This window comes from Schistocerca americana, chromosome 8 (assembly GCF_021461395.2).
Source record: "Schistocerca americana isolate TAMUIC-IGC-003095 chromosome 8, iqSchAmer2.1, whole genome shotgun sequence".
NCBI lineage: Eukaryota > Metazoa > Arthropoda > Insecta > Orthoptera > Acrididae > Schistocerca > Schistocerca americana.
Genome location: NC_060126.1, coordinates 177,249,341 through 177,271,167, shown reverse-complemented (window position 1 = coordinate 177,271,167; position 21,827 = coordinate 177,249,341). Strand labels below are relative to the sequence as shown.

Here is a 21,827-nt window from a genome sequence, read left to right as displayed (position 1 = left end):
TTTTGCAGTTTGCCCTCTTATAATTCTGGTATTTGCCACTATCTTGTCAATGCTGCATCCATTAATGATCATTACTGTATATAATGCAGGAGTTGACCCAGACACAAATTTGTGCCATTCATCTCTTGAGTAGTGTCTGTTGCTGCACCATAGGAGGTGACTTCCACAGTGATGAGGTGAGAGCGAAAGCTGAATATATGGTAACCTTTTTCAGTGCCAAACTGTCAATAAATGGTATCTGACTTTTGTAGCTGAAGCCCCAGGTGGAATATTGATCCTCATTTCTAAGTCAGTGACTATTCAGTGAGCAATGGCTGATTGGCAGTCCAGGCATGATTCATGTCACTTGTAATATGCAATCAGAATGGCAACTCTATATATCTTTCTAGGACTACTAGGAGCAATACAGATACTTCGTTGACATATCATATTCAATATTTGCACAGTTCTTCAGATTAGATTAGTTTTTCATTCCATAGATCCGAGCTGAGGAGATCCTTGTGGATATGGAACATGTAATTTTTTTTTTAAGCTGAAATAACAATACTAATAGTATGAATATATACAATACATCATTTGTTTCTATTAAAAAATTTGTCAATGGAGTAGAAGGAGTTGGCCACTAGTAAGTCTTTCAGGCCCCTTTTAAACTGATCTTTATTTGTAACTAAATTTTTTATGTTTACTGGCAGATTATTGAAGATGTGTGTTCCTGAGTAGTGGACCCCTTTTTGAACTAAAGTAAGTGCTTTTAAGTCCTTGTGCAGATCATTTTTGTTCCTGGTATTGTATGTATGAACTGAGCTGTTTGTTGGAAAAAGAGATATATTATTTAGGACAAATTTCATTAATGAGTAAATATACTGAGAGGCAGTAGTTAGTATACCCAGTTCTTTGGAGAGGTTTCTACAGAACGTCCGTGAATTTACTCCACAAATAATACATATTACACGCTTTTGGACTCTGAAAACTTTTGTTTGACTTGAAGAGTTACCCCAAAATATTATACCATATGACATTATGGAATGAAAGTAGGCAAAGTATGCAAGCTTTTTCATTTTTATGTCGCCTATGTCTGCTAACACTCGAATTGCAAATACAGATTTGTTAAGGCGTTTCTGCAGTTCTGTGGTGTGCTCTTCCCAACTGAATTTATTATCAAATTGTAATCCCAGGAATTTAAGACTGTCAACCTCTTTTATCTGTTCTTCTTCATACTTTATGCATATGCTGGGTGGAAACCTCTTACAGGTTCTGAATTGCGTATAGTGAGTCTTTTCGAAGTTTAATGTCAGTGAGTTGGCTTTAAACCATTTATTAATATCCATGAAAATATCATTAGCAGATCTTTCTAGAACTACACTTGACATACTATTTATTGCAATACTTGTGTCATCTGCAAACAAAATGAACTCTGCTTCTGGCAGTGTAACTGATGAGAGATCATTAATGTACACAAGAAAAAGCAATTGCCCTAAGATGGATCCTTGTGGGACACCAAATGTAATTTCTTCCCATTCTGATGATGACTGATGACTTAATTCACTAGTCCCTTGCACTGACACCCTTTGTTTCCTGTTAGTGAGGTATGACTTGAACCATTTTGCAGCACTGCCCGTGACACCATAGAACTCTAATTTACTTAAAAGGATGTTGTGGTTCACACAATCAAATGCCTTTGACAAATCACAGAAAATACCTGCTGCTTCTAATTTGTTATTTAATGAATTAAGTACATTTTCACTGTAGGTGTAAATAGCCTTCTCGATATCAGAACCCTTCAGAAATCCAAACTGTGTTCTTGATAATATGTTATTTGTGGTCAGATGGTTGAGCAGCTGCCTGTACATTACTTTTTCTAACATTTTTGAGAATGCTGGCAAAAGTGAAATCGGTCTGTAGTTTGATGGTATCTCTTTATCCCCTTTCTTGAATAGAAGCTTAACATCTGCATATTTTAGCCAGTCAGGAAATGTCCCAGTTATAATTGACTGGTTACACAAGTAACTTAGAATTGTACTAAACTCACAAGAACATGCCTTAATTAACTTTGTTGATACTTCATCGTACCCACTAGAATGCTTTGTTTTTAAAGATTTTATTATGGAAGTTATTTCTTTTGGTGAAGTGAGTGATATATTCATGTACTTGAAGCTATTTGTGAAGGCTAGTTTCAGATATTCAAGGGCATTATTTACTGATCCTGAAAGTCCCATTCTATCAGTAACGGATATAAAGTACTTGTTAAATAGATTTGGCACACTATGCCCATCAGTTACTAATGTGTCATCTACCCTTAGTGCTATTTGCTCCTGTTCCTTTCTGGTTCTACCAGTCTGCTCTTTCACTATATCCCATATTGTTTTTATTTTGTTCCCTGACATTGCTATCTTCTTCTCGTAGTGCATTTGTTTAGACGTCTGAATTACTTTTTTTTAAATGTTTTACAGTATTCCTTGTATTTAGCTAAATCATCAGCATTGGAGCTATTCTTGCTCGACAGATACATTTTCCTTTTTGTCTTACAGGAAATCTTTATTCCTTGTGTAATCCATGGTTTTATTATAGACTTCTGTTTAATTTGAGTAACTTTTAGAGGAAAACAGTTTTCAAACATGGTACTGACATTGTTCTTGAATGTGTTATATTTTTCATTCATGTCATGAGCACTATAAACAGCTTTCCAGTTCATATCTTTGAGCAGTTTTCTGAAACACTCAATTTTTGGTTGATTGACTACTCTCCTGTACTCAGATTTAGCAGTCTTGATAATCTGCTTAGAATTTACATCTAAAACAAGGAGCTGCATGTCATGATCGGATAGTCCATTTATAACAGGTTTTATGATATGATTTTGTTCCTTTGATTTGTCTATAAAAATGTTATCAATGGCTGTCCTTGAGGATTTAGTGATCCTAGTTGGAAAGTTTACAGTGTGAGTTAGATTGAAAGACAACATTACTAACTGCAGTGAATGTGTACTGGAAGATTGCATTACAAAATCTGTATTAAAGTCATCAGCAATCAAAATTTCTTTGTTTCTTCCTGTTAAATAACCCAAAAGAGCTTCTAGATGATCTAAGAATAGATTATAATTTCCTGCAGGTGCTCGGTAAATAGTAATTATTATATAGGATCTGTTATGGAACTCTACTTCTGTTGCACATGCTTCTAGATGCTGCTCTAAACAGAATTTATTAATGTCAATGTTCTTGAATTTATGGCAGTTTTTGATAAATGTGGCAACTCCTCCTCCATCCATATCTACTCTGCAGAAGTAGGAAGCTAGCTTAAATCCTGAAATGTCTAACATATCTATATCAGTGGTCGCTTGATGTTCAGAGAGGCAGATTATGTCAATTTGGTTAGATGAATTCAGTTCATCGATACAAATGAGTAGTTCATTAACTTTATTTCTAAGTCCCGGAATGTTCTGGTGTAATAAAGATAACTGATACTGCATACTAATGGGATTGTAACTGCTTTGGCGAAGATGAACTGGCAGTTTCTGATTACTTTCTGTTAAACACTGTTTAAATGGAGGCTGTATGATAAAATCTGACTCCTGTTCATTTGTTTTCTCAAACTGAGTGTGTCTGCCAATCTCTCTTAAAACTCGTTTTCTTTCCCCCTTCCCTATCCTAAAACAGGCATCCCTCTGACACCTGTGACCACAGGTATTTTACAACTTGTGCCAGTGTCCCCCCTTAAGTTTTCTGCAATCAACCCAGACAGTTTTCCCTTCCCTTTCCTATTGAGGTGAAGGCCATGCCTAGTGTAGTCCCACCTATCGATAGCATCACTTCCCTTTCCTATTGAGGTGAAGGCCATGCCTAGTGTAGTCCCACCTATCGATAGCATCCACAGGAATCAAACCAATATGGGACCCTATATCCGTCCTAAGCAACCCCTCCAACTCCAAGTTCACCCTCCATACGGAAGAGTTCAAATGAGGCTGATCATGGCGTCTCAACACAGACACAAATCCCACACTCGTATGCTTCATCTGATGCTATCTTCACCAGGTCACTCTCTATGGAATATTCAGAGTCTCTGTCAATGCTATTTCCCGGACCACCCACTATAACCACGGCATCCTCCTTTGTGAAATCCTTGCATAAAGCACCTACATCCTCTGTTACCTGACCAAGATCTGCACTAGGCTTGAAAAATTTTGTGACCTGGTACTCTGGACCTAGATTTTCCTGCAGTAGTTGGCCAACACCTCTACCATGGGAACTACCTAACAACAGAACTTTCTTTCTCTTTACAAATTTCCCTACCTTTTTCAAGTCCTTGAAAGCTTGTTGTGCCCTTTCTACAGCTTCAGCTACATGAGGCTCATCCTATTCTGACTGAGGCAACAGGTCAAATCTAGTTTCAAGATTTATGACAAAGCTGTCTGATGCTCTCCTTTGCCTGTTCCCCGTATTACCTGTTGCCACTTCCCACCTTTGTTCACCCTTCTCCCTCTTTAACCTGTCCAGATCCTCCCTTGCCTTGTCTAGGTCAGCTTGAAGAGCTGCAATTTTCCCTTCCTGTTCCAGCATTCTCCTATCTCTACTGCAGATCCTACAATACCACTGGTGAGCCTTATTTATGTCCCCATTTCCCACGCCACTACATTCGCCCCAATGAAAGAAACTACAGCACCCATCACACCATACCCCGGAACTAACAATCCTACGGCATGTCACACACTTCTCACTCATGGTAAAAACAGAAATCATATAAGCTGATTTAAGTAGTGACTAAAACGTAAACAAAGGACCCTAGAAACTATTCAGGCAGATATAAATAAATTGAAAGAGTACTGAATAAAAAAACTGGTGATTACATATAACTCACTGTTTACTTACGATACGCGCGCATGAAATTAAGCCTAAAATCCGTGCTATAGGCGCGATAAGGAAAATAAACTTCTTACCCCATTTAATCTTCTTTAACACTTCACTAACACTTCCACTAATGTAACAACACTTATATTATATTTATACCAACTGGAAACGTTTATCTATAAGTTTAATTCACTGCTTACTTACGATTCGCGTGCGTGGAATTAGGCCTAGGATTCGTGCTACAGGCGCGAGAAGAAAAATACGCTTCTTACCCCGTTTAATCTTATTTTATACTTCACTAACACTTCCACTAATTCAACAACACTTATATTATATTTATAATACCTGTACACGTTTAAAAATAGCTTAATAACAACGCTTTTTATAATTATTTAGTGCAGCAAATACTTGAAGATTGGTCAATGCTGAGTTGTTATTACAATATACAGAAATACCATGTATCATCCCTGAGAACCACATGACAGATTCACAGAAATTCATTTAATTGATACAATGATGACTGTCAGTGCCATTTTAGCATGTCTATAATATCTACTAACCAAGTAAAAAGCTGAAAGCAAGGGGTCATAATTTAGAAAATCAAGTAGTTGTTATGGTCTCAGTGTTATCATCTCAGAACGTTTCCCAGTTGGCTCACAGCATGGGACTTGAATCATTGCCTTTGCTGTGCTGTATCAGTGCCTCATTTTGTATGAATTCTCATGGCTACAGAGGTCTTACTTTAATTTTGTACTAACATACATATTTAAATTACATCCCACAGTAACAATATAAAGGGAAAGGCAAGGTTTTTTAAATGGAAAGAACTGAGTTTTTGTTAGTAGTTGCGAGAGAATGAAGATACAGTTGAAATGACATAGATCATAAATAAAAATAAGCTGGAGGCCATAAGATTTGTAAGTCTTTACTGATTAGTGACACCTGTAACAACATGCAGAGCAAAGTTGCAAGATAAGACATATTAAAAATCATTACAACATATGATTGTTTGATAATGAAAATTCCAGGACAGAAATAGTTAATAAAAATTCGGGAAGGTAGTCACTCATCTGCCAATGAATGATTTGCCACATAGCAAACTAGCTTTCAATGTCCAGTTTTGTTTCCTCTATTGCTGTAGACTCTACAGGGTGAAAAGTATTTAAACCGACGAACTCTGGGAGGTTGTACGCGACATCAAAACAAATATTTTCCCCTAATGTCATTTTTTCCTATGAGAATTATTTAAACTGGTGGCGGCTGTATTGTTAGAGGCCGTATTACGATCTTCAGTTGTTAGAGGGTGTATTACGTTCTTCAGTTGTAGGCAACTGCTGTCCACCAGTGTATTAGTGCATTGTCTCTGTTTACTAATGGAGCGGTACACCTAGAGTGAGTACACTGATATGGTTGGTGTGTACTACGTAGCACATCACAAAGGATGAGCTGCACAGCGGGTTTATCAACAACAATATCCTAATCGCCGTATCCCGCATCATATGACCTTTGCTGCTGTGTACCAATGTCTGCGTGAGACCAGGTCACTTAGCAGATTACCAGGACAGGGACGTCATCACACTTTAAGAACTCTGCAATTTGAGGAAGCTGTCTTGCATGGATCCTTCAATCAGCACTCGTGCAATTGCACGTAACATGGGGACGAATCAGACGAATGTAAGAACAGTCCTTCGAGAGCAATTGTTACGTCCATTTACTTACAGCATGTCCACAACCTGGAACCAGTTGATTATCCACCCAGAACACAGTTTTCGCAGTGGTACCTAGAAAAGTGTGAAATGCATCCTACATTTCCATCCTCTGTGTTGTTTACTGATGAAGCAACGTTTGGGCATGATGGAGTCTTCAACATGGACAATTAACATGTTTGTAGTGAGGATAACCCATATGCCACAGTTACTAGCACTCATCAAGTGCAGTTCTTCATTAATGTGTGGTTCGGTGTAGTTGGGGACTGTTTAATTGGGCCGTATCTGCTACCTAGGCCATTAAATGGCAGGCACTATTACAATTTTCTCGCCAGAGCATTGCCAGAATTGCTGGAAAAAGTCCTGCTCCCTAAAAGACAACGCATGTGGTTCCAATATAACGGGGCACCGGCACATTTCAGTCGTCTTGTGCGTCGATTCCTGGACCGACAGTTCCCAGAAACGTGGATTGGCAGAGGTGGCCCTGTACCATGGCCTGCTCGATCCCCAGATATGTCCCCTCTGGACTTTTTGTGTGGGGAGAGATGCGCAACCTTGTTTACGCAACTCTTCTTGCATCAGAAGAGGATCTGGTTGCCCGGCTAGTAGCAGCAGCAGGAACAATTCAGGATACTTCTGGGGTTTTTCCCTGTGTCAAACAGAACATGATCTGATGGTGTAACCTTTGTTTACGTGTCAATGGAGGCATTTTTGAAAATCTACTGTAATTGAAATTGGGTTGTGGTGTTAATGTGTTGTCTCTTGGTGATAAAAAAATGGAAAAGTGTTTGTTGGCTTAATTAATTTGCCACCAGAGAAATTTTCCTCTGCCGGTTTAAATACTCATAAGAAAAAATGGCATTAGAGAAAAATATTTGTTTTGATGTCCCCTACAACCTCCCAGAGTTTGTCGGTTTAAATACTTTTCACCCTGTATGTGTGGTTTAGTAACTTGGGTATGATGATAGAATTTTATAGATCTCTGATAATGAGGAACTTGGCTTAACAGCTCAGATTGCCAAGACTAGAGAAACCTCTAAAAATAACCTCATACTCAAGGACAGTTTCATTCTGACTGAATGAATGGCTGTTGACACAGACTGTCAGGATTTGGCCCCTCATTACTAAATAGTACTGACAATGAAGAATATACTATTGCAATTGTCCCTTCTCCGTGTAGGAGCAGATTGGACAATTGTCTGTGGTTAATGACACACCATTAGGCCATGTTATGGTATGCTACAGTGTAACTAGAAAAATCTTCTGTGCACTATTCAGCCTAATCTGCAACATTTGACATTTTTCCAACCCATGGAGGAGTGTAATCCCACTGCCCCTCCTGAAACCAGAAAAGAACCATTTAGACTCAATTATTACTGTAGTGTTGCCCTCACTAACTGTGGAGAAAAGACATTGGATTGAATGGTGAGTCACCATCTTGCCTGGCTTCTCAAACCCAAAATCCTACTCAGTCACTGTCAGTGTGGGTTCAGGATATATCATTCCACCTGTGATGCCTGACACTCCTGGAAATGGCTTTCCTACATTGACATTGTGTGTAGATTTAAGTGTCAGGAAGTCCTTTCTGAAAATATTTGTGTGGAGTGTAGCCAAGCATGTAAGTGAAACATGGGTGATAAACAGAAGAGAATAGAAGCTTTTGAAATACCGTGCTACAGAAGAATGCTGAAGATTAGCTGGGTAGATCATGTAACTAATGAGAAAGTACTGAATAAAATTGAAGAGAGAAAAATTTGTGGTACAACCTGACTAGAAGAAGGGATTGGTTGGTAGGACACATTCTGAGGCATCAAGGGATCACCAATTTAACACAGGAGGAAAGCATAGGGGGGCAAAAATCATGGAGGGAAGCCAAGAGATGAATGCAGTAAGCAGATTCAGAAGGATTTAGGTTGCAGTAGTTACTCAGAGATGAAGAGGCTTGCACAGGATAGAGTAGTGTGGAGAGCTGCATCAAACCAGTCTTTGGACTAAAGACCACAACAACATCAAACACTGGCATCAACTATTAGGTGCATTTTTTGTAACAGAAGGTCTGTGATATCACTGTGAGAAATAATGTCCTCAGACACAACTGTCAACTGGGCTTCATTTCACTATCACTAACAAAAACATTTAAAGCCCTGCTATATCAAAAAATAGTCACACCATTCACCACTAATAGTGTGTTCACCGCAAAGGCCACCATAAAATACTGAAATCCATGATTGCCCCTAGTCAAACTGTATACCTTAAGTAAATCCAGCAGTGAATTGCTTAGCATGCTCTAAGACATGACTCAAAAGGCTTGGGTATATGCTTCATGTTTAGAACATAGTAACTGAATGCTACTATTAATTCATCCAAGCATTTGTTTTAGCAGAAATGTATTTCCTTGCTACTGTTCCTTGAAACTGGCTGATTGCACACTTGCTAAGTAAACATTTGTGGCAAAAAAATAGGGAATAAAGCAACAACATTTGTTAAGCACATGTTATAAAATAGTACCTAGTGGTACACTCTGAGGTGTGGCACTTGATGTCCTAAACATAACGCAATGGTATCTCTAATACATTTGCTGTCACTCTATGATATTGTTACTATAACTGATAACAGTGATTAAGACACACTATACAGGCAAATTATTCCAAAAATAGCTGCTAATAAGTCAGAAGGTAGTCTTAAAACACTGGGCAGAGTGGGCTGCAGGCACTGAACGGAACTGTCTAACAGCTGGTTCAGGCTTCTCTAAGTGTTTGTGTCACATGGATGTACACAACACACTTAAGGAAGTTGCATAGAGGCAGGAAGAGGTTTGTATTTGTGTGCGCCGTCTGGAAGCTGATGTATGAAATTGCGAACTGCCAAGCATGTACTTATGCCACTGTGGTGGTGGCCCCTGACAGTATCTGTTGTATACATCTTACCTGCTACACAACAATATATCACACTCTACATTTGGATCCTCTTGTACAGCACTATTTTCTCTTGAAAAATGGAATTTGCTTTCCATTATATCTTCTTATTCTGCAAATATCCTGTTTTCAACACAAATCAGCCACTCCTTTCAGAAATTTTATTTTTATGTACTTATTTTCCTCCTCCCACTTTCATTTGACCCATTTGCTGTGCTTTATTGGTATTATTATTTTAATTCCTGATTTTGTTTGTTTCTCACAAAGATTCTCCATTCTGTTCTTTATCATTTTCAAACTGAAGTTGGAAATGTGCTTACTAATGTACCATCTTTTACATTCCTGTTTTCTGACAACTTTCGTTTCATTCTCAAGATTCTCTTCAGTCTCGTGTCTTCTAGAAGCTTATTTGATGTGTAATACAAAAAATCCTGTCAGTTTCTTTTTATTTTTATCTGAGTCAAGACATTTAATATTGGCAAACATATGAGTGAGGATTGGATAGTAACACACAATAATTTTAGGGTAACAAAATAAAACAAATCACAAATGAATCTATATCTTGTACCTATTTTTCTTCATTGTCACCAACATTCCCAACACACTTCTTCCATCATGGTACCTGTTTCTATATGCCCTGTTTGTAGAAGTCCATTTGGTTGGAGTATAGCCATCTGCAGACTGCTGATTTCACTTTTATATCTGTCACAAACCATTGGATAACCAGGAATTCCTTCATGGGACCAAACAGATGAAAGTCTGTGATGCAAGGTCTTGACAATACGCTGGATGCTGGAGCACTCTCACCCAAATTTGGCACTTTTTTCATGAACAGAAACAGCAACATGAAAGAGACTACTTCCATGAAGAAATTTGACACCATAAGCATTAATGTTGTGATATTTGTCACGAAGAACACGACACAATTTAACCAAAGTTTAAATGTAAGCTGCAGCATTCACAATGGTTCCAAGTTATGAAAAGTCCACCAGTAACAAACTATGCATGTCACAGAACACTGCCACAAACACTTTCCTAGCAGATTGAGTCACTTCAAACATTTTTTGTACTGGGAAATCAGCATATTTACACTCCATAGATACTTGCTTGGTTTCAGCCATGACTCGTTACTAGTGATGATTCCTTTCATAAAGGTATGTTCTTCTTTGGCATTATATATTAAGTGAGCCAAGCTTGTCATCATTTGCTGGCCCTTGTAGTTGTCTGTCAGTTTCTTAGGTACCCACCAAGCGCTACCATTACAAAATTTCAATGCATTACAAACAATATTATACACTACACCAAAGGAAATGTAGAATTACTGTGATAAGGTCCACAGTTGCCCATGCCAATCGTTCAAAATTGCCTCCTCAATGGCTCAGACATTCTGTCACATTGCAGCTGTTATTCACTGCCTGAAGGTGGCAAATAACTAAGGTTCACACAGCACTCTTGGTGGAATGTACACTACCTGTAGACACTGCTATGGCCCATAGAGTCATCTCCATACATGCCACACATGCCCCCATGAATTTCACTAGGTTTATGCCCTTTGGCCCACTTTTTAATGCTCTTCACAAGTTCATGACAGTAGGATGTGCGCCACCATTTTGTAATTCAGGCTTCTCTCACTAGACTTGGACATGAAAGCTAAATATCCTCTGTAACATAAACTTCAACTCTATCATCATGAAATTTCAACATTCCAGCTGCAATACCAGGGGTGAAAAAGATTATTGTGTATTACTTTCTGATCCCCCGTCATATCTTTCTTTTAAACCTTGAAAAAAGTTTGATTTGGTCACATAATATAAGCTTTAAGATTTTTATCAACATTATGAATGTTCAATATTGTTCTCTTGATATTAGCAAAGTGATGTTACTAAACATGCTCACTATTTTTTAAAGTGACACCTCCATCTTCATCATATGTTGCAGAAACAAGAAACTTTCATTTTTCTAGGTGGGCCTACAAACTATTAATTTTTAAGTGTTCTAGTCACTCTATTATTAAAGGAATGATCAAAATGGACTTATCAGTACATGCCATCACAACATTAGATTCCAGTTCAGTAAGCCATGGAATCCACTAATGTTAGTGTTAAAATGTATTTGCATTAAGCTCATCTGTATTATATGCTACCCAGTGAGATACTGTTTGACTTTTCTACCTGAATAAGGTTGCATGTTTAATATCAGAAAAAGTTAACTTGACAATACAAAGTTAGGGAGTTCATAACTGTTTCCATAATTTTTGATGAATGCAGAGCAGTTATTTAGCTAAGCATTAAAACATCATCTCGATCTCTTCTTGTATAAATGCTTACATATGTTACTTAAAGCTTTATATCTAAAAACAAAGATGATGTGACTTACCAAACAAAAGCGCTGACAGGTCAATAAACACACAAACAAACACAAACATACACACAAAATTCAAGCTTTCGCAACCAATGGTTGCTTCATCAGGAAAGAGGGAAGGAGAGGGAGAGACGAAAGGATGTGGGTTTTAAGGGAGTCATTCCAATCCCGGGAGTGGAAAGACTTACCTTAGGGGAGAAAAGGACAGTATATACAGACAAATGTCTGCCTGTGCCTGCACACATGCGGACGGATACGTGTGCGTGCGCACAAGTGTATACCTGTCCCTCCCTTAAAACCCACATCCTTTCATCTCTCCCTCTCCTTCCCTCTTTCCTGATGAAGCAACCGTTGGTTGCGAAAGCTTGAATTTTGTGTGTATGTTTGTGTTTGTTTGTGTTTCTATCGACCTGCCAGTGCTTTTGTTTGGTAAGTCACATCATCTTTGTTTTTAGATATATTTTTGCCATGTGGAATGTTTCCCTATATTATATTCATATCATTACTTAAAGCTTTATTTGACAAATTTCAAAAGTTTAATACAGGATGATAATTTTGGTAATTAAAAGTGACATTCCATGTCTTTCTTCTGTTAGTGAAGGTTAACACTATGAAACTTCAAAACTGTATGCTTTTTGTCTAACAGTCTTCACAAATTCTGTCACTGCTTTATTTGTCTCACAATATTTGATTTGAATATTTACTAATGACTGAAACATTTTTGCAGCTTGGTTAATGTACAGAATCGTTTGCAAGTGGGTCAAGGAATGCTGAGTTACTACATGGTGCATGAATGGTTATTTTACAATGATAGGCTTCATGCACTAGCTGACTCTATGGTTCCTGAAGATCGTGAAACATTTTACACTGATATAAAACCAATTGATTGGTTTGATTTTTGCAGAAAAGCAATTACTGGGGCAAAATTATATATCCTGAAGGAAGACATAGAAAATTTGCCCAATGCTCAACGGCACATGAGAAAGTAGGTATTTATATTACAGCCTGGCAATGGAAAATCTGGAATGAAATAATGATATAACTATTTGGATAAATTGATACTCATCACATACAAGAGACACTGCTCAGCAGACAGGTGCAATTAATAGTGGACTATTAGACATTAGTGATCAGATGAAGCCCTTCATCAGACAGAAAAACACACTCACAAATACCTACATGCACAGCTCACACAAACTTGACCACTATCATCTCCTGACAGTATGACCCAAATTAAAATTAGAGCCAGAGCTAGCTACAAGAACATCTAGGAGGATGATAAATATTCCTCTAATTATGCACTACATACCTAGTGTTGAACAGTATCTTAACATAACTCATTGAACTTTAATTAACTTATAATGTATTTGATGAAGTAATTTAATTTTACTATATGCCATTATGTATCATGAACATCAGTATGAAAAAGAGCCTTCAGGGTTGCAGAATGAGCCAGTGATACAGCAGCAAAAGTAATAATAACACATTGTTTCTATAATGAGCTTTTGATAATTATTATATACTGTATGTTTTAAATCATTAACGTTGCTTTCACACATTCTTATACACTGCCAATAAAAAAAAGGTGAAGCAACTACAAGGCAAGGAGGAAATGAAATGAAATTTCACAGGTTGAGAGGCTACATGATGTTTTTCAATCATTACAAAATAAATCCAAATACACAAAGAATTTGGCACCATGAATCCACTTATCAATATCACATTGTACCTCCTCTGGCCAGGATTCATGCAGTGATTATTTTTGGGAAAAGTGTCAAAAAGCAACTGTACAATCTCCTTAGGCAAGATGGTCCACAACTGTTGTAACTTGTCCTTAATATCCCAGATACTGGCACTGGGATGGAGTTAATGTCCAAGCTAGTCCCACACATGTTCTGTTGTGGAGAGATCTGAGTTTTTTACTGGCTACAGGTATACTTCAACATCATGCAGATAGTTCATAGAGATACGTTGTCACACATGAGAAAGTAGGGTGTCTGTGATGTACCCTTTTGCCACTGAAGTTCCCCCAATCACTAGCAGCTATAATCTGAAGCCATCCCTAATGGCTCTCCACACCGTTATGCCAAGGTAACAGCACTGTGTCTCTCAAAAACAGTAGAAGGACTGGATCTCTTCCCAAGTCACTGACATACTCACCAAAAATCATCATCCAGGATAGTGCAGAACCATGCTTCATTGCTAAACACAATGTGATACCATTCATGGGCAGTCCATGCCCCTTAGTCACTGCACTAATCCAAATGCAGTCATTTGTGTTGTGGTGTTAACTGCAACCTATACATGGGACAGTAACTTTAAAGTCTGGCTGCTGTGTGGTCAATTGTACAGAATGACACAGGATATTGTGGGTTGATCATTATTTGTTCTAGGAGACAGTTGTTGGTGTGAAGGGGTTACAAAGTTTTTGGTGCACATTGTGGCAATCCTCTCTTGTGGCAGTCAGACATGGTTAACCATAACCTTTTTTATTAATATGCCTGCCCTCATGTTTCCATGCTGCCCAACATTAAGCCACAATCACATCTGAATGCCCCACAAATGTGGATACTGCATGATTCAAACAGCTGGCCAAATGGCCCCTTCAGACTCTGTCAGGTGCTGATAAAGCGGTTACATGTGAGTACATAGCATCTCTGTGTCTTGCACAGCCTAACCTCCCTCATTGCTCTATTGGCTGCAACACTTAAAGCGTTAAAACATTACAAACTTTGCAAAAATATACTTTGCTTATAAGATTCATATTAGAATGAGAAGTGCTGGTAAAGCTACAAAATTAATGGTTTTTACGTAACTTGAAGTGCTCATTTGCAGTAAGGTGAATTAGTTATTGGATTTCTGTCTAGTGGAGTAATTCTTCATCTTCTGAGAGGAAATCAGGTTTATTTTGAGATGTGTGCAATGAAATATTATAAAGTTTGCAGGCAACTTTCTTTTCACTTCAATTTTTAGTAAGTGTTATAAATTCTTCTTCTTCCAGCCATAAAAATTTACCATGTTTTAACTAATGCAAACTGATAAGTTCTGCACACTACAAGACAATTCTTTCAACTCAAATCTTCATAACAACAACTTACAACAACTTACACAATCACTAAAAGTGGCTACAATTACATGTCAGATTATTTTTTTTTTTTTTTTTTTTTTTTTTTACATTCAGAGGAGCTTACATTTGATTAAGTGTTCATGTAAAAAAAGTCTTTTAAGATTGTTTTCAAAACAATTACTCAAACATTAAATACAATCATAATAATTGTAAATACCAGTAACTAAATGAAATTACTATTTTGAAATAACATTGAAAATATAAAAATAATTATGTTTCCTGATAGCTGATAATTTTTTTTGTTAAATTGATATTTTCTGTTAATAAATATGTAAGACAACTGTGTTAATGTTGCTAAAATGAAACTAAAAGCAAAATTACAATTTATATTCTCTTGGATCATATTGAATATTTAACAGTGTATTTTATTCTACAATACGTGATGAAATAAGGTGCACCGAGCAGTTTCATTATGTAGTCCAGCAAGAATTTTGTAAGCATGAAAATGTGAGCAAAAGACTGACAGCAAAATAATGGAACTGCCCAAAGCTTAATTTTGAAAAAAAAAAGAAAATGTAGAAATAATTAAATTTTTGAAAAACAATTTTCTGAAAGTTCAAATATGCAAGCTATATGTAAGTGACATGTCAACAATAATATTTACTTAACAAAAATTACGTTATTGAACTGAAACATTGTCCATTATTTTTTTGTGCATAAGTAACACAATTAAGGTCTTTCCTACAAAGAACATAGCAATGTTTATATTTGTAAATTTCACAGTTATCAGTTGAACCTATGTGAAAAAAAAGAAAAGAAAAAAATAGTCACACATTTGCTACACTAGTTTAGTGCAAGAAAATCAAATCACTCTAATTATGTGGCATTTCATAGCAGTGCAATGCAAAACTAACAAAATGATTATTAATCAGTTGCAGAAGTAAAATTCTAATAGTGTACAAAATAGTATTATAACATTCCATAACAATATTTTTAGCATCATTAGTAGATTGAATAGTGTCTCAGTGCACAATACTTCAATTGTCTTTCATGTGTGTATGAGTTTAATAACAAGTAAAATTAAGTTCATGATCATTTTTGGTAATTATTTATGCTTTGCTGTCTTTGTTTTATGCTCATAGTGATTGCTTACTGTCATTTTCAAACCTGATATCACTTTAGTTTTATTTCATCCCTTCTGTGTCCTAAGTAACATATCATTAAATTCTCTGCAGTGTATTAGTCCCTTTTTTCACCTTTTCTTGTTAAAACATTTCTTTGCATGAACATTGGTGACTTCAGCAGACATGCATAAGTAAATAGAATACAGGTTTAAACACTTAGGTTTGACTCATTATTTGGGAAAAATAGACCAATAAAACTTTATCTTACTGAGTTACTTAGGCAAAAAAGAAGAGATCAAAGACAAAGATGCAATTATCACAAATGTTTGTATAAAATTATTGAACAATCAACATACGAGTCAAAAAGTGCAAGAATTAAACTAGTATCTAGACACATACAAATCGTATACAAAGACATATTATTAAAATTTGAGGTTGAAAATTTTTGCAAGTTATCATCATAAACAAATTATAAAATGAAAGCTAAACTGACAATTCTTGAAAGAGCACATAACCCCCATCACTTCTTCTCAAAAATATGGTACAAATTACAGTAAAACATAAAAAAATTGGGGAATTGCCATTGGCAATATACTTGCATGTCCATTTTGTTACATGATAGATATTCTATTATTCATGAAATATTAGCTTTGCTTGCAATGAAAAGTCCATTCAAATCTGTGTAACTTTGTGATTCTATAACTAATTATATACAAAAGAAATACCATAGCCAGCACCATAAACACAAGAGTAAAGTATACTAATTTGGACACTGCTTCAAGGGAAGTGATATGTCTCATAGCATGTGGATAGATAGATGGAGAGAAAATCTGGTACTTTTGGAGGAATTCAGCAAAAATTATACCTCAAGAGAATAATAAAGAAAATAGTGATAGGGAAAGAGGGTAATAACACGAAAGGAGAGGACTCACAACATATAACTGAGTAGCATCCAATGGCAACCACCCACTAATGTAATTTCACAATGCAGGTTGGCAGAATGGATGATTGTGGTCATGCACCTACAGTAGCATAAGGGAACCTTATCACTGAGAAACTTGCCAAAACCTCAGTTCTGCATGCCAAGGAAAATGTAAAAATTGAACATATGAATGGGCATATACATATGGAAAAAGAATATGAACATGGAACTTGGTACATGTGTACAAATGATAAAAGATCAGCAAATCATTTAGTGATGGTACTAAAAGCTGACTTAAAATGCAACAGGCCAGCTGCTATGGCTGAGCGGTTCTAGGCGCTTCAGTCTGGAGCCGCGCGACCGCTATGGCTGGAGGTTTGAATCCTGCCTCGGGCATGCATGTGTGTGATGTGCTTAGGTTAGATAGTTTTAAGTAGTTCTAAGTTATAGGGGACTGATGACCTCAGATATTAAGTCCCATAGTGCTCAGAGCTGTTTGAACCATCAAAATAAAACATATTGCAAAAATGTTTCAATTACTGACAAAGACTAACAAACAATAGAAGAAGCCACATAAGAAAAATGCATACATTGGTATCATTATTCTTTCAAATAGAAGAGTATACTCATTATCCTTTCAAACAGAAGAGTGTACAGATAGAAAAGGGATCACATTAATAGATTTAAACATAGAGAAGGAGAATGTAACACAGAAAATGAAGAAGGACACTGTGGTACAATAGCTCAAGATGATGCGCACTTCAACACATGACATAGTAAGAGTGTCTGTTCCTCTCTGAGAATTCCATATACATTGTTAAATGAAGTTCACATAATGGAGTGTGTGTGTGTGTGTGTGTGTGTGTGTGTGTGTGTGTGTGTGTGTGTGTTTGAGAGAGAGAGAGAGAGAGAGAGTTCCTAAATTTAGTAGCAGAAAGTAAAATTATTTATTATCTGTCACTCTTCCTTAGAGTAAGACAGAAAGCAGTAAGGTATTACAAATAAATACAAATACAAATGTTTTATTCCACCGTTGAACATATTTACATGCAATTGGTGTCATCAATGTAAACATAATAATAATAATAACAATAATAATAATAATAATATAAACTTCAACATGACAAATGATATTAACTATAACATAATAATACAAGATGGATACAATACATATTTGTGTAAATGTCAATAACAACAAGAAGTTTCCTAATAGATCAATTACAAGATAAATGGACTACATAGTTCAGTGAATGACAAATAAATAATCAAACTGATTTCTGCCAGTGATGTGAAGATTCTTATAGATAATGAAATTAACCTCAAACTGAAATCAAATTTCTTTGTGACATTTTTCATTGAGAGAGTATTTTGCATTTGCAAACTGAGAGCTATTGAGGTTACAATTATGGTCCATACAACACACAAAAAACCTGCTAATCTAAAGGCTTTGTGATATGATTTGCATAACATGATGAAAACAGAAAAAAAGAAGAAAAATATGTCTGCTTAAATGATAAGTCATAAAGGATAGTCCAGTCCAGTAACAGTTTTTCATAATCTTCTTCCAACAAATTTTATGGCATGTATTAAATATCCAGCATGCCAGTGACATAAATGTAATCTAATTTTGCTTGTTGTTTTCCATTTATATTTCATTCCTCACTTGAGAAGTCTACAGCATTCTGCCACATAGAATGAATGTTGTGCAGTGAGTAGGAAGAAATCACTTATTCTGTGATTAAATATAAATTTTTTGGACTGTTTATACAAGGTGGTGAACAGACTGAAGAAATTATACAGTCCTGATTAGCTATGTCATAACATAGGAATGACCATAAGCTTTGAAGTAAAAACAAGGTGGATTTCCTAATCCATCCTTGAGTATACCTGTTCTCCCAGAACACAATGCTGTGCAAGCTATGCAAAAGAGCCTTTATAGGACACGGCATGTAAGAAAGAAAACCAGGTTTTTAAAATTTTCAAGCAGGACCTAGCATGTACAATGAATACTGATTTTCAATGAATCTGCAAAAGAAAGGGAAGGTATTTAAGTCATAATCTGGCAGACAGAATAAAAGATTCATTCATCACTGATAGTACTGAAAAAGAATGATGAGAGAGTGAATAATGAATTTATGGCTGAACAACATAATGTCGTAAGTCAGTATAAGAATCTTTGTATGGGTAGATGGGTAAACATTATAAATGGCAATTGTATAATGCAAAACAAAATGGATCAAAATGATAATTAAGGCTGTAATATGATGATACTGACCTCTGTTAGAGAATAAATACAATGAAAACACTAACTAGAGAATATGTATTATCCACTGATAACTGACATCATTTGATGTATTAATCAGTTAATTTCCAGTCATTTTTGCTTATGTTATTTGGAGGAAAACCAATTTTAGGCATTACAACAGATCCATTTCATTAAGGGAAAGATGCTTCTTGATCATAACTATGATCATGCTTCATTATGATCCTGTTTTCCTCCCCCGGTAGCTGAGTGGTCAGTGCGACAGAATGTCAATCGTAAGGGCCCGCGTTCGATTCCCCGCTGGGTCGGAGATTTTCTCCGCTCAGGGACTGGGTGTTGTGTTGTCCTAATCATCATCATTTCATCCATATCGATGCACAAGTCACTGAAGTGGTGTCAAATTGAAAGACTTGCACCCGGCGAACAGTCGACCCGACGGGAGGCCCTCGTCACATGACATTTTTTATTTTAATAATGATCCTGCTGTTATGGATCACATTGGGATCACTATATATATGAAGGTGGTCATACAGTCTGTAACTACCCACCTCGCAAATGATGTCTGCAATTGTGACTTCAAATCAATTAAGATTAATAATTGGAGCATATTTGGTATTTATAGATGTATCTAACTTCAATAAAATATATCAATAAGTTTCTGTAATAGGAATCTGCAGATTTCTTAATTTCATTTTAGTTTTTTTATCCATTAGAAAAACAAAAAAATATTACAATAATCATATAATTTAGGGGAAGGTGTTGTACCTTGAGGATTGTGTACCTATGAACACATGTTTCATGGTCAGTGATTCAATCTAATGGCTGCTTTTATAATTATATTTTTTAGCATTGTTTCACAACATTTTTTCCTGTATTCTTTTTGGGTTACTAGCCCATTTGCTAGTGCACAATGCTGCCATTCACCAATATTAAACTTTGCCAAACAAGTCTAAAGAAGTGTTTCATTCAGTCAATACAATACACAATGTTTCACCAAGCACCCTCAGTAGAATCACTTAAAATGACTGGAAATTTTTCACATTTGTAAAACCTTACTTTTCATGAGTAAATTTTATAATTTCAAGAAAAAAAGTGAGTGGTATCATTTGAAAATGGAATAAAAAATTTTATTTAATTTCCGTTCTGAGGTGGACAAGGGGCAAATGTTTAAAAAGTGTTCCAACATACAACATCCTCATATAGTACATTATTGTATTTCACTTCTTTTGAGCTGTTTCAGTTTGTGTTGTTTGAGGTTGTATAAGATTAAACTAAATTATTCACTCTTAAGTATATTCATGATAAACACTGTTTTAGTTGTATTTGGAAATGCTGTATTTTACAGATAATATATTTCTCTTTCTAGGTTATACTGGTTACATCATACAGTGTTGGCAATTTTCTATGGCCTCCTCATCTGGTCCTTGTACACATGGTCAGAACCTATACTGGCGACGCTGGAATTTGTGATGGGACACATTGTAACACTTTTCAACAATGTTCCTGTTGTTAGGGTACTTGCAGATGACATTTCTGTGTCTCCAGATGATTTAATTTATGACACATCTCATATGGTCCAAGATTGAAAAAACCTCTGTTAGCCATGTTATAGGTTATTGTTCCATAATACAACTATGAATGGAAGAACAAATGAAGAAATGTTCTGTTTAAGATTTTTTATAAGCTATAGCTTTACATGAAGAGTGTATGGTTCCCATGAACTTAACTCATTGAATTTTCTTATTTATACAAATAATTTGAACTTTTAAAACTCTATGTGAAGAGGGATTATAAGAAACTGTTTTAACCATTCTCATGAAACTGTATTTCATTGTGCTGTAACTGTTGCTTCAAAGGAGGGAGCAGACACATTAGAAACAAGATACTTTTGTGATTCAAATACATGTTGTCTCATGAGAATGAGGAATCTCAGGAACGAGACTGTCATTGTGAAGCCATGTTGAAGTTCAAGTTAGTGTGAAACAGTGTATTAATGAGAAGCTCAGGAAACATCAGAAGGCACACATTAATCATCAAGAAAGATGTGTAGTTTTCTGACTACAGAAGTTTTTATGTTATTCCATGTGGCTAAAATATTTTAAATGCCATGTTGAAAGGAAATAACAGATTTGCTGAAGAATATTAAAAATAACTTCTTTTAAAATATAAATGGTAAGCATAGAATGGAATAAGATTGATGATTGATTGATGTGGCAGACCTATATTCATATTAAAATGAAAATGACAAACATGTTAACAGGCATAATAGAGTGAATATGAAAACTCTTCTTCTACATAGAACATATAAAAGGATTGTGTGTACAGAAAATCTCACACTTATGATGACTGTTCATTGATCATCAGTTCATTCTTAATGTGGGTCATCCATCAATATTTTCCAAAGGGAAATTTTCTAATTTTAATCTTCTTTAATTCATATCAGTTTGTGGCAAAGAAGTATTAAAAGGAACATGTGATACTCATTACATTCCACTTTTTGACATATGAGCTGCTAACAAAAAGGGGTCGTAATTTTATTTTTATTTTTGCATTAAAATGTTTATGTTTTCGAATTTGTTAGTAGCCATTCTGTTTCACATCTATTAAGACACAGTGCTGTATCTAGTGTTC

At 35.9% G+C, this 21,827-nt stretch overlaps 1 protein-coding gene across 2 annotated transcripts in view; it reads left to right on the top strand.

Moving 5' to 3' along the window:
* Nucleotides 1-21,575, top strand: part of LOC124545201 (fatty acyl-CoA reductase 1-like) — a 269,460-nt gene extending 247,885 nt beyond the window's left edge. For both annotated transcript variants that reach the window (XM_047124067.1, XM_047124068.1), the window contains 2 exons: nt 12,548-12,805; nt 20,563-21,575. In XM_047124067.1, coding sequence (XP_046980023.1) covers nt 12,548-12,805; nt 20,563-20,782 — 478 coding nt within the window. In that variant the 3' untranslated portion in view covers nt 20,783-21,575. The remainder of the gene's footprint in view (nt 1-12,547; nt 12,806-20,562) is intronic.
* The last annotated feature ends 252 nt before the right edge of the window (nt 21,576-21,827 follow it).